The sequence below is a fragment of the Prionailurus bengalensis genome, chromosome C1 (assembly GCF_016509475.1).
Source record: "Prionailurus bengalensis isolate Pbe53 chromosome C1, Fcat_Pben_1.1_paternal_pri, whole genome shotgun sequence".
NCBI classification, from domain to species: Eukaryota; Metazoa; Chordata; class Mammalia; order Carnivora; family Felidae; genus Prionailurus; species Prionailurus bengalensis.
In genome coordinates, this window is record NC_057345.1 from 64,906,385 (window position 1) to 64,920,872 (window position 14,488).

Below are 14,488 nucleotides of genomic sequence, written 5' to 3' on the forward strand. Positions count from 1 at the left end.
TGACTACACACCCTTCAGATTCAATTAATGATGGTGCCCAGGCCACCCACCAAGCACATTTCCAATTTAAGCGGTCTCCAGCTCTCCCCGCCCCACCACCCACTTCTCTCCTCCACCTTCCCTTTCTTCTCTGTGGAGGTTAACTAGTTGACTACTTATTAATCCTTCTGTTAATGAAGATTCCAGCCTCACTCCATGCCCTTACACTGAAATCTGTAAGGATCTGTGAGCTTGACGGGGAAAAATTAGAAAGCAGCTAGCAAAACTTTCCTGAAGGACAGAAACACCCCAAGTCTAAAAATTATCTGAAGAGGATGGATTCCACACCATGGAATCCCCTTTTCTCCTTACCTCCAGCTCCCTGTGATGAAAGATTGGTAACCTTAGGAACACATGACAAATTCTGTAACAATTAGGTTTCTTCCCGAGAACTCCAGGGGATGCAGGAGTAACTCTGTGGTGGCGGGCGGGGGTGGGGGACAGGTTCCTAGAACCCCTAGACTCTTCCTTTGGCCACCTGGTCCCAGGTTGCTGCGTCCCCTGGCCGCGCGCTTAGGGCAGCGCCGCGCCCCGGCGGTTGTGTGACTGGGAGGGGTGTGACTGAGAGCCCCCAGCGCGCGCCCGTCCCCACCCCCGCACCCCGTGCCCGCCCGCGCAGCGTGACTGGCCGCAGCCGCAGACCCGGCTCCGGGAGGCGCAGAGCGGGGCGCGCTGAGCCGGAGAGGCAAGCGGGCTGCTGCCTTGCGTCCGCCGCGCTGTCCGCCCTCCTCCGCTCCCTCCGCCCTCCTCTGGTGGCCGCGCTGCCTGGGAGCCGGGAAAGCCGCTGCTCCAAGCCCGCAGCTCCGGCGCGGGGACCAGCAGCGAGGCGGGGGCGGCGAGAGCGCAGAGACCACAGGCCCCGGGGACAGGCGGAGGGGGGCTCTGGCCTGGGCAGGCAGAGCTGAGCGTGGGAGTGTTTGCGGGTGAGATCCAGGGCTGCACCCGTGTTCTGCGCGGAGCCCGTCAAGCCCAGCCCAGGTCGCCGCAGCCCGGGAACCTCCCCACCCGCGCCCCAAGGCACGCGCGGCACAGCCATGAACACCAACGATGCCAAGGAGTATCTGGCCCGCAGGGAAATCCCTCAGCTTTTCGAGGTAGGGGGCTAAGGCTGGCAGGCGGCCGGGAGGATCGGGGAAAGGCATCTCTGGGGCTCCAGGGTTGGGGGGAGGAAGCCGCGCCCCGTCCCACCTTGCTGGCTCGGGGCACAGAAGTGAAGGGGGGTGCAGAAGCTCGCTCTCCCGCTTGCCCGGGTCGTCGCCGTTCCAGCGGGTTGCCGGGATCCTTGTCCGCTGGCTGGGCTCAGAAGCCCGCATCTCACTGATCAAGTTTCAGTCTTCCAGCGGAGCTCTGGAAGCAGGTTGCCCTCGGCGTACCGCTCGGATGTGGAGGGTGGGCTGCTGGCAGCCGTCGGCCCCACTCCCTGGGGGTTAGGCCAGGCCAAGGCTGGTGCGCTGGCGCTCGGGAGCGAGCAGGGACTTCAAACGTAGGGGTCGAGAGCCCTAGCCCCTCCGCACGCCGCGGGGTCAGGACCCCGCGATGAAGGGGAAGTGTGGACGGAAGCAGCTCGGAGAAAAGGGATGAAGATGCAAAACGCAAATCCAAACCCGTCGAGTGCAGCACTACCTCCCGGGTGGCAGGCATCCAGCGCTGCTATGCGCTTTCGGTGAATGAACTCCTGAGCACGTTTTCCGTTGCCTTGGAAGAGATCATTCTCTTTGCTCGCCTCTCCGGCTGTAGCTTTCGCCTGCCTTCTCCAGCCCACCTAGAGAAACCAAGTCGGAGAGGGAGCGGCAAGGCGGGCATGACTCCTGTTGCTCTGTCTTCGGACCGCATCACAACATCATCTCCACCAAGGACCCCGGGGGATAGGGACCACTTTGGGAATGTGGGAGAGGAGGCTTGAGGGATGAACTAAAGGAACCTTGGTTAGTTCTAAACCTCAGCCTACATCGCAGAGTCTTTTGCTTCCTTTTCTTCTCTCCATATTTGCATTTTGAAATCTTCCTGAATTCTGTGTGCTTTTTCTTTGGTTTAAAAAAAAAAAATGGAAGGGAGCCAAGCTTCATAGATGGAGCCCCAAAAGGAGAAATTCCATACTACCAACCTGGCCCCCCATTTCTGAAAGATAATAGACTGTAGACTGATCCAATAAACCAAAGGTCATGAGTTCTTTCTCCGGGTTGGGGGGGGGGGGGGAGGAATCTGTTTCTGCTAAAAGGAGTTTTAAAACACCATTTGGAAAAAGAATTTTATGCCCGTTTTCCCCAAATTTTCATTAAAATGGGCCACCATAATTGCAGATCTTCATTTTATCTCACCTCTGTAAGCCACCAGTTTCAGGTTGGGCTGAGGCCAAGATTTCCAGGTAAACCACACACTGAGCACAAGCCTCGTGTGTGATACCCAAACCTAGGAAGTGTGTTACTCAGGCTTGAAAGAATCAGAAGGTGTTGCATAAGGACAGGTCCTAGGAGGTAGGTAGGATTCTTAAAGAGTTTTTTCTTTTCTTTTCTTTTCTTTTCTTTTCTTTTCTTTTCTTTTCTTTTCTTTTCTTTTCTTTTCCTTTTTAATTTTCAAAGAGTAAACACAGAGATGAAGAGCTGAAGGTTTTTGTTATAAATACTACTACTGAGATCAATTTCATTTCTGTGCTTCTAAAAGAATAATTAGAAACATCTGCAGGACTGTCTCCTTATGGCAAAGTGCTGCTTAATAGTATGTCTGTTTTCTTTATAAATACGGGTACTGTTTTTCTCTTTGGTAACCACAGATTTTTGATAGTTTGTTCATGAAAATCTACACTGTGTAATGCAAACACAATGGCAGGGGTTTTTGTTCAGGTATTATGCTTTTTGTTTTGTTTTTCTGCATGTGGATGGGATATTTTAAAATAGTGCCCACCCAGAGAAGGAAGTCCATTCCTTCAGGTGAAATGCAGTAACACAATGTACTTAAGTGCAATCTTGGACAATTGGAAGACGGAAGATTACTGTGGTGACCTGCAGAGGCTCCAGAGGCTCCGTCCTTCCAGTAAGAATCTATGCTTTACCAGCACAAGATGGAAGTAAAACCTGGCAGCTCTCCATGTGATAAGTGTAGACAGCAAAACCAAATGCTTTGGTTCCAAACTGGATTTTCTCCGTCAAATCACAATATTGGTATGCAAAGTTTCTAAGTATACAGAGTTTATCAATTAGGTATCTATCAAACCAAAAATACTGCTTCAGCTATAGATTTTAGATTAAGTAATTGCTATTGAATAGATATACTGTGAAACAACTACATGTATCTGAGTCAGATTTGCTTAGGGAGGCTAGAAATATATATTTTCCAGTAAAAAAAAAATATCATTGAGTATGTTCACTCTTTTTAGGCTGTAATAGGGATTTTAAAAAGAGAGACCTTGAGTGATTCCTATTGTAGTTGGATTATGTATGGGGTACAGATAATCTAGCATTTTCTTTTTATCCCATATCATATTTTTGCAAGATATATAGAGAGGAATATGTGAGTTTTGGAATCAAAAGCATTGATTTTGGAGACACCTGCGTGGCTCAGTGGGCTAAGCATCTGACTCTTGATGTCAGCTCAGGTCATGATCTCACGGTTCGTGAGATCCAGCCCCACGTTGGGCTCTGTGCACACAGTGTGGAGCCTGCTTGGGATTCTCTCTCTCTCTCTCTCTCTCTCTCTCTCTCTCTCTCTCTCTTTCTCTCTCTCTCTCCCTCTCTCTGCCTCTCCCTGACTCTCTCTCTCAAAAAAAAAAAATAAAGAAACTTAAAAAAAATATTGAGTTGGAATCCTGGGCCTACAGGTCTCTAGCTGAATAACCTTGATCAACTCACTAATATCTCTATGTCATGGTTTCCTAATCTATAAAATGGGGATAATAATACCACACAAGGTTGAGAGTGCATTGGGGAAACTGAGGCATACAAAGACAGAGTAAGCACTGCCACAGTTAAGTATATTAACAGAGCAATGTCAGGAGTGAAACACAATGTGTGTGTTTGTGTGTCTGTGTGTCTGTGTGTCTGTGTGTATATAACACAGATCATGACACAAAAACTGAATGTGAATGCCCAGATTAGATTTTCCTCTCCTTCTGCTGTGGAGCTTCTCAGAACATTCTAACTCACACTATTTGGGATTTGAGAGAACAAATATACCTGGGAATAACTGCCTACCACTTGGAGCAAATTGCACAAGAATAACCTGAAAATAAAATACTGTATTTAGCAAAGATGTCAGCCTTTCAAAGGATGTGTGTGTTGTGCATTAATAATGTATATTGGTGATAATAATCCTCTATGTTTTTTTCCATGAAATACTGTGAAGGAAAATATTTTACACATCAGTCCAGTTCCCAGGAGTCAGCATTTCCAAATTTGTAGCATTTTTAGAAATGAGTACACGTGACATATTGGACACCAGGTTTTTCCTCTGTAATGTCAATGGATATGGTGGTGACTTATTATAGATCAAATAATAACGCTTGAGGCTATGGTTTGAATACATTTTTTTTTCCTAGTTACAAAACAGTCCAATATGTACCTACCGTGTGCCAGAGACAGTGTCAGGGGCTAGAGACTGAAAAATAAAAGAGACCTACACTGTGTTGTTGAAGAGTTTACAGTTTGGAATATGAGACCAACACATCAACTGATGGTTTTAGTATAAATGACAGGCAAGATGTTTTTTTCTGGGTAATATGGAATGCAAAGGAAGAGGTCCACAACCCAAACTGGGAGCTTAGGGGAGACTTCCTGGTAACAATAATATTAACTAAAATCACCAATATTTATTGGGTATTCACTATGTGCCAGGCCCTTAATATGTACTTTACAAATATTAATTTTTTTAATCCTTAAAAAACTCTCTGAAGTAGGTATTAGTACTCCTATTTTACAAATGAAGAAACTGAGGCTTGGAGCCTTTAAGAATGGGTAGGAATGGAGCACCAGGGTGGCTTAGTTGGGTAAGCATCCAACTCTTGATCTCAGCTCGGGTCTTTGATCTCAGCTCAGGTCCTGATCTCAGGGTTTTAAGTTCAAGCACTGTGTTGAGCTCCATGCTGGGCATGAATCCTACTTTTAAAAAAATTTGGGTAGAAATAAGATGAATAATGACTGGAGCATTTTTACACAGTGCACTTTATCTGACTTTGATATGGTGCCTCCATTTTAAACTGTGTAGTTGCCTGAATTGTTTAAAAGGCAGAAAATGCTGAGCTAAAAGTTAATTGGTCAAGAATTTAGGGGTTATCTTAATTACTCAATCAAATCGTGTTCGTTAAAAAAAAAAATGCAAAGAACAAAAACAACCCAGAATTTAACAATGAGACATACACTATTTTAACAAAGGTAGTTTGAAAGCATATTTTATGTGGGCATATTTTGTTGTTGTATTTCAGAGCCTTTTGAATGGACTGATGTGTTCGAAGCCTGAAGACCCAGTAGAGTACTTGGAAAGTTGTTTAAAGAAAGTCAAGGAATTAGGCGGCTGCGACAAGGTGAAGTGGGATACATTTGTCAGCCAGGAAAAGAAGACCTTGCCTCCGCTCAATGGAGGACAATCACGGAGATCCTTTCTAAGAAATGGTAATGTATATGTAGAATAATAGTTTACAGTTACAGCAGTTCTCTTTAAAACATACCATATAGACTGTAGGCACTTATTTAATTTATTATGTTTCTAAAAACCTGGAAAGATACTTGGCCCTGGAACATGATTACACTCTCTCTGCTCCTAATTCTAATCGCCTCTGTGATAAGATGAACAAAATCACATACCACTGTCCAGCACTTCCCTAAAGGCTTAATGAAATTGTATACTTCTACCTTCAATATTTTGCAAAATGAATTACATTAGCGAACTGAATTTTTCTTAACATTGCAAATAAGATTTCCCCAAATAAATGGATAGACAAAACTGTTATTCTGTAACAATTCAACATTTTTTTATTAGCTGGGAAGAGCTTGGAATAATGTGTTTCCTAACACAGAGTTCATATTAATGCATCCGCATAAATGCATGTTAAGTTTATACTAGTTAATCCAACAAGTATTTTTTATGCAGCTATTGAATTCAATACATTAGACTAGGCATTTAGCTGCTATAAAAGAAGTAGAAGACATGAACTTGTCTAGCAATTTTAGGAATAGTTTGGAACTAAGAATTAGAGTTCACTAGAGGAGGTTCATAGTATATTCTGATAGCTTTCTGAAATACATGCTTATCAAAATTAGTGGTTCAACATCAGCCAACCAGCCTTTAGACTCTGGATGAAATCGAGAAGTATAATAGTATGTGTAAAGTGAAATTTTGTTTCCAATCAAGGGAAACTAAATTTATTCTTTCCCAGTGGCCAAGATCATTACATTTTCAAAATTTGCACCATTTTCAAAAATTGTACCGTGAAAAGTTTTAGCCAGACAGACAGAATTTGAAGTATTTGTAATACAAGTATTATAGTGTTTGTAGTAAATACAAAAGGGAGATAAGCCTTAGTTTGTTTTATTTACATGGGTCACTTAGATTTTATTTGCATGTAGTGTGGGGAAAAGACATAGTGTGTTAATTTTTAAGAAACACGCTCAGAGAGGTGCCTGGGTGCCTCAGTCAGTTAAATGTCTCACTCGGTCATGATCTCATAGTTCGTGGGTTTGAGCCCTACGTCGGGCTCTGTGCTGACAGCTCAGAGCCCGTAGCCTGCTTGGGATTCTGTCTCCCCCTGCTCTCTCTGCCCCTCCCCCACTCATGCTCTGTCTCCATCTCTTTCTCAAAAAATGAATAAACATTTTTTAAAAATTTTTAAAAAAAGAAAGAAACATACAGAAAGGGTAAGCAGAAACAACATTTTTTCAGAGACATCTTCATGCAGGAATCATCACTTGGTCATGTAGGCCTGAGTGTTAAGTGCCAGTTACCACTGGGGCACACCACTTAGTAAATTTCTGCTTCAGTGAACAAAATGATGTTTTCACGGGCTTGAAGTGTTCATATACTTTCCCAAGACAGCTAACTTACTTCCCAGGGTGTTGTCGTACTGGTGGAACCTGGCTCAATCTTAAATACATGCCCCATGCCCTTGTTAAATCAAGTGAGATAAGTTTAGGGAGCCGCTTTAAGGTTTAGCCTTAAAGCACTAACAAACCTCAGGTATTACTGGAGTTAGTCTAAAATATTCTTGCCTTTTAAAATTTAAATCTAACAGCATATAACATTCCCTTAATAAAAAAGTGGCTCTCAGCCTGGGTGTACAAAGTGACTGTTTTGCAACAAAATGAAGCCTGAATGCTTCTATTTTATACTTATTTGACTTGATGATACATAGAAGCCAGGCAGACCAAGTGTGTAATAGGGAACAGTGGGGACTGTGGTCAAATTAGAACAGTCATTGTCTAAAGGCAGTCATGTACAAATTTTGGGAAAATGTTTAGCTGAACAAAACCCGTCTATGAGGCTATATTGGGCACACAAATGACAAGTTGGAGCTCCTGATTTAGCAGGATAAGCTTAAACAGGAATGGAAAATGTGGATTTAACTTTAATTAGAATTAAAATTGTTTGTTAATTTTAGAATCTCCGTACTTAATAATACTTTACCAGAATTCCTACTCAGAGATCTTTTAATTAATCATCAAATAGAACCTTTCAATGTATTATGATGACAAGAATGTCTTATTACCTTCCTATATCTAGGACACATGCTAAAAGACAGAAAATGGTTTCTAAATAGACTTTTCTGTAATAAAATTTATTTTATCAAATGGTTTACACACTTGTGCTATGTAAGTTTTAGCTATAATTTACGGGATATATTATTAAGTTAAAGAAAACTGGTAAGTTCCCAGTAACTTAAAGCATGATTATTTGTAGAAATAAAAGGTGATTCATGTATACTTTGCTGAAATATTGACATAGCTGTGCTAATATATAATACCATGAAAAATTATTCTATGAAATAAAACATTTTAACCATTTAGGCAAATTACTTTCATACATAAAAATATGATAAAAAGCAAGGATAAATTGTTAACTGATACTTCTTTAAAGGATTTTACTATACATGTGAGATAAGCATCTTTTTTTTTCCTGCCAAACAATTGAACAAATAATTTGTTATAAATAAGAGTTCTAGTCCCAAAGTTCCAAATGTCCATAGAGCTTCTGTTCTGGAATATCTCATTGTCATCTTATACTCAAGATGTTTAAAAACAAGTGTAGCATATTTGCTTCAGTACCTGCGCTCCCTTCTCCTTTTCTTATTTCCATGAAGTCAGTCAATGAGTCAGTTGAGCATTAAAATGACCATTTATTGAGCACTACTGTTGTCATTCTTTTAGGACTGAGGATGCAGCCACCAAGAAAGAACAAACATGGTACCTGCCTTCATGCAGTGACCTAGAGGGTATAATGCTAAGTGAAATAAACCAGACAGAGAAAGACAAACACTGTATGATTTGTGGAATTTAAAACATATGTGGAATTTAAAACATAACAAACTAACAAAGAAAAAAAGACAAACAAAAAACCAAACTCCTAAGCACAGACAAAAATTGATGATCGCTAGAGAGGAGGTGATGCGGGGGGGGGGGGGGAATGGATAAAATAGATAAAGGGATTAAGAGTCTACTGGTCTTGCTGAGCACTGAGAAATGTATAGAATTATTGCATCATTACATTGTAAACCTAAAACTAATATAACACTATGTTAAGGATACTTCAATTGAAAAACAAAAAATAAAATTTTAAAAGAAATCAAAAAGAAATGCTTCGTAAATACTGTAGGAGTATAGATAGACACCCTATACAATTCTGATGCATATGCATTATATATATGATATATATATACATAAAAATTTGGTATAGAATATAATGCTGAGGTTATTTTGTTAAGAATTTGTATAAAATTATATTAATCAGGAAAAATTTTTTAAATAAAAATGATGAAGTTGGTGATTATTTTGACTATGGAATAAAAAATATTAATGGTGAAAACATATGTAAACAGAAGTACAATGGGTGCTATAGAAAATACCATATGCTATAAAATCAACCATATTAACAGGGAAATAGATCCAACCTAGGCTAGGGTTCAGGGTAGGCTTCCTGGAAGAACTGATATGCTAATGCTTGGAGACAGAAAGCTGAGTAGGTGTTAGCTAGAGAAGGATGGAGGAGTTTGAGTATATACCAGGGAACAGAGAACAGGAGTTCCTAACATAGAGGAAGAGGCTATGATGTAGAAGCCCACTATTTCTGGATCAGAAAAGAGAGAGCAGAAAGATGGCATATTAAATGCAATGTGTTCTTTTTTTTCATTTAGACTTGAACCCTGGCAATTGTTTTTTGGACTGTCACCTCCTTTCATGTCACAGATCCCAACCCTAACCATATTCTTCATACCCAACCACTCATGTCATTTCTCATGCTGCTCCTCCAACTGAAGCCTTCATTTCTCACCTGTTACTCCTGACCCCTGCTGACTCCTGGCTGCTATTCTTTCTTCTCTTTATCTCCCCACTTAAATTTATTCTAACCACCACCAGATTAATCTTCCTAAAAAATGTATTTCATATCTTATTATGTCACTTCTCTACCCACCCATCCCCCAAATCTCCACTGGCTTTCTACTAGATTGAAGCTAAACCCTTTACCCTGGTGGTCAAGGCCCTCCACCCTGTGGCCACACTCTGCCTACCCATCTTCTGGCTTTCCTTTATGGGAAACCAACTATTTCAGCAAGGCTATTGTCTTTGTTACTAATTCAACAAATATTTATTGGACACTGACTATGTGCCAAGATAGTTCTAGATCCCAGGGATATGGTTCCAGATAAGTAAGGACCCTCCTTCCTGAAACTGAACATTCTAATGGGAAAAGACAAACAATGAATTAATAGACACCTTTCAGATGATGAAGTAGTAGATGCTGTGTAGAGCATTACTAGAGTGATGTCCTTGAAGTTAACTATTCGAGATTAAAAAGTCAGTAAAGTCATATGATAGACGGTGTCATTTGAGCTGAGGTGTGAATGGTAAGCAGCAGGCAGCCATAGGATGGCATCAGGAAGAGTATTTCAGGCAGTGGATTGTGGGCACAAGCTTGTAAGTAGGCAGACCAGTAAAGAGTCTTTAACAGTAGTCCAGGTAAATGATGGTGGTTGGGGAAAAGTTGTAATAGTGGAGATGGAGAAAAGTATATGCATTTGGGATACATTTTAGAGATAAAGTCTATGGCAGTAGATATGAGTGGTGAGGGAAGAAACTAATTGAGGATAATGCTGAGAGTTTTGCCTGGTGTTGGGTGTAGCAATTCAATTTCGAGGCAGAACAGGATACCGTTGTCAGTACCTTTCCTATCATACACCCTTTCTAGAATTTTCTAAAGAATAATCACTATCATTTCAGATTACTCTTTTCACAGAACTGAAGTGAGTCCAATGGGTTAGCAGTCAATGAGCTCATTTATTGTATCAACAGAGAATGAACAGTTTTACCTGATCAACACCCCAGAAAGAGATGTGAGCATTATGCCATGCTAAAATCCAGTAGTCCCGACAGCCAAATCCCTCATGGAAGACCAAGTGACTTGCTGTCTCTTTTGTGCAGGTGCCTTTTGGGTAATTAGGGCTTCTCTGTGCCTCCCAGAGTACTGACACTTAGGGTGAGGAAGGAAGGAGCCATGACCACGTGAACCACAGTTGAGCCTTGAACAACACGTTAGCTGTTAGCTAATAACGAGTTAGCGGCTGTGAACTTGTGAGAGTTGTGAGATTCTATACTACAAACTGTAGGGAGCACCATTTGCAGAGATCAGGATGTATACAAACTATCAAGTAAGATTAGGCAGTGCTTAAGAAGGTTCCTCCAGAACAGGGGTTGGCAAACTATGACCCATGCCCTGAGTCAGGCTCCTTACCTGGTTTTATAAATAAAGTTTTATTGAAACACAAGCTCATCCATTTGTTTATATATTGTCTTTGATCCCTTTTCTGCTACCATAGCAACTTGAGTATGAGACTGTTCAAATCTCAACATATTGAATGTCTGGCCCTTTAAGAAAAGTTTGCAGACCACTTGTAGGATAGGGTCTTCTTCAGTTGAAAAAATCAAACTCATTTAGTTTAAAATTTTTCTTCTGCTAATTGGCTAGTACAAAATCTGTTTTATTATGCTTTTTTTCCCGTTTCAAAGTTATCTTACTCTTTTGCAGTGATGCCTGAAAATTCAAACTTTCCATATCGGCGGTATGATCGTCTCCCTCCAATCCATCAATTCTCCATAGAAAGTGATACAGACCTCTCCGAGACTGCAGAGTTAATTGAGGAGTATGATGTTTTTGATCCTACTAGACCTCGACCAAAAATCATACTTGTCATAGGTATGAGGACAGAAAGTAAAATTCTTATACTATTGCTATCTTTGCTTATATGTTTACATTTCAAGAAATTACGTTTATTATTATGTTTATTTGCAAATACTGAGTTGGATAATGACAAACAATAGAAACAAAAGCTCAAGAGACAGTAGATGGAAATATTTTAGTGTAATTTTTCATAAAACAGAATTGTTATAATTATATAATCTAATGCCTATTACACTTTTATAGACTCTCATTACAATGTCCTAGAAATTGTCTACAATGAATTGAAAGTATTAATCTCTTCAATATTTATTGTCCTATGGTTTCGTCTGTTTAATTTTTAACATATATAACTGAATCCAGTAGAAGTTTTCTAAACACGATGTGGCTTTTTTATCTTTTTACTCAACATATTGAATTTTTATTCACTATTAACCTTAAAGGGAAATAATAATATGTTGGTAAAGACACATATAAATGAATCATCATTGTAGCAAATTGGCACCTAAAATAAAGTCTGAATTTTGATGTTTCAGACCAGCAAATCTAGTAGCATAGTGTTTTACAGAGCACCTACCATTTGAGTATTTATCAAAATAATAATAACAGTTAATTTTTAAAATTATTTCTATGAATAAGTATGAAAATATCAATCTGCTACCATTGCACAAAAAACAGATATGCAAAATGTTTAATTTTCGTAAATTGCATTTTTGACTGTTCTTGCAAATCCCAACTTCCTCAAAATCTGTAAAAATCATGAAAAGAGCTGTGAACACGTAAATATGTGATCATTGTCTCACTTTCCAATTTGACTCAGCTTTCACAGAGATGACCAAAAGCAAAAATCTAGTGTGAAATGTTCAAAGCTATTCTAGTCAGTAATTGTTAATAGAGGGCAAATGAATACTGCCCCATGTAAAGAAGTACTGTTTCCAGAAGATATAATGATGATGACAATTAGGAAGAAAGCATGCAAATAAATACACCAAGCTATAACAAGAATCTAAGTTCACCAGACTAGAAGGAGTGACATTGGTACATCTCTAAATGTAATGAAAATGAAACTGCAAATATATTTAGCCCTTAACTGTTTAAAATAATGTTGTAGAAAGACAGTATAATTTTTTTTAATGTTTATTCATTTTTTGAGAGAGACAGAGCGTTAGTGGGGGAGGGGCAGAGAGAGAAGGAGACACAGAATCCAATGCAAGTTCCAGGCTCTGAACTGACAGCACAGAGCTCGACATGGGGCTCGAACTCATGGACCATGAGATCATGACCCAAGCCGAAGTTGGATACTTCACCAACTGAGCCACCCAGGCACCCCTGTAGAAAGACGGTATAGAAACTGGGTTTTTTAAAGTCATTATTCTTATAGCGTATGGTAGCCACCGTTTGCCATAAATCTCTTTCTATTCTTGAAAATGGATTTTTGTGCATTGTGTGCTTAAAAGTTTGATGTCCGGGGTGCCTGGGTGGTTCAATCGGTTGAGCGTCCAACTTTGGCTCAGGTCATGATCTCATGGTTCATGTGTTTGAGCCCCGCGTCAGACTCTGTGCTGACAGCTCAGAGCCCGGGGCCTGCTCTGATTCTGTGTCTCTCTCTCTCTTTCTGCCCCTCACCTCTTTTGCACTCTCTCTCTTTGTCTCTTAAAAATAAATAAACACATTAAAAAAAAAAAAAAAGCTTGAGGTCTTTACCCAGAAGATGAAGAAATGCTTTATGCTACAGGTGAAGAATAATTGGAAATTATTTCACAATTTGATAATGAAATATTCTTTCAATTTTATTTTTCTTTTTGCTGTTACTAAAATATTGATGATTATTAATTAGACAAACAAATGGAGGCTTGATTGTACATGAAAAAGGTGTAATACCAAAATGCTCTCGAGTAAAACAACACATATGTGAATTTTTTCTGTATTGCGAATCTTATATGAAAATGACTAAAATATTTCAGTAAACTAAGATCTTTGAAGAAGATATAAATGCTTCAAACCTCCTCCGCTTTGAAGAACTCCACAGATCTTTTTTACTCAGTAAAATCAATTTGCTTCCCACAAGTGTGATTCTGGTTTTACACTTATACACTATAAAGTTTTATGTATTCCAAGAATGATGCAGAACCAATGAGTGTAAATAACTTTTAGAGCATTGAGATATTACAAGAAAGGAAAAGCCAAATCCATCTGAGAAAATTGGGGCAATTTTATGACTTTTGAGAAATTATAAAATAATTGTACCTGAATCTTACAAATTTTTATTAGTACTAGCCTAAAAAAGGAGTGGAAGAGGTACAGATACCCACATGGTGTTACATTCAAATAAAGAAAATTTCCCTTCTGGTGATGCAGACTTTTTTTTACAGTTAGCCTTCTTGGCACAGATAACCAAAATTTTACAAAGTAATGAATTTAATTTAGGAGTAGTTCATAATATTAAATCTAATAGGATAAGATTTAGAGTTTCTTAGAAAGGGAGTGGTTAAAAATGTAAACAAATTCCTATCCTAAGGTTCATAAAGCAATAAAAAAGTGAAAGCCGTACATTAGTTGGTATGGGTGTTAAGAAATGATTCTCATTAGTTGATCTTAGAATTCTGCATTAAAAAAAATTTTTTAATGTTTATTTTTTTAGAGAGAGACAGACAGACAGAGTGTGAGCAGAGGAGGAGCAAATAGAGAGGGAGACCAGGTTCCAGGCTCTGAGCTATTAGCACAGAGCCCGACGCGGTGCTCAAACTCACAAACTGCGAGATCATGACCTGGGCTGAAGTCGGATGCTTAACCGACTGAGCCACTCAGGCGCCCCTGCACTTTAAAATTTTTAAAGAGGAAATAAGCCCTGGACAGGCAAGTCTACCCACTCAGAACCCCTCTTATAAAAAACAAAACACCTGTCCTTTTTTACTTACATTATTTGCACAAATTAATCACTAAGTAATTATGTATTAAATGACTTCTAATCCCTGCCAAAACTTGACATATTGAATTAGTAGGGAAAATATCAACTCACTTTTCTATTGAATTTTTATTTTCAATATTGCTTAATAAATTATAATTATTTTCAGTGAAT

The 14,488-nt window shown here is 39.7% G+C and overlaps 1 protein-coding gene across 3 annotated transcripts in view; it reads left to right on the forward strand.

Moving 5' to 3' along the window:
- Nucleotides 1-749: 749 nt before the first annotated feature.
- The window catches only part of AK5 (adenylate kinase 5), a 264,423-nt gene continuing 250,684 nt past the window's right edge, over nucleotides 750-14,488 (forward strand). For 2 of the 3 annotated variants that reach the window (XM_043575314.1, XM_043575315.1), the window contains exons 1-3: nucleotides 751-1,133; nucleotides 5,453-5,639; nucleotides 11,260-11,427. In XM_043575314.1, the coding sequence (XP_043431249.1) occupies nucleotides 1,074-1,133; nucleotides 5,453-5,639; nucleotides 11,260-11,427 (415 nt within the window). In that variant the 5' untranslated portion in view covers nucleotides 751-1,073. Of the gene's footprint in view, nucleotides 1,134-5,452; nucleotides 5,640-11,259; nucleotides 11,428-14,488 lie in introns of all 3 variants that reach the window. The other variant, XM_043575316.1, reaches the window with a different exon arrangement.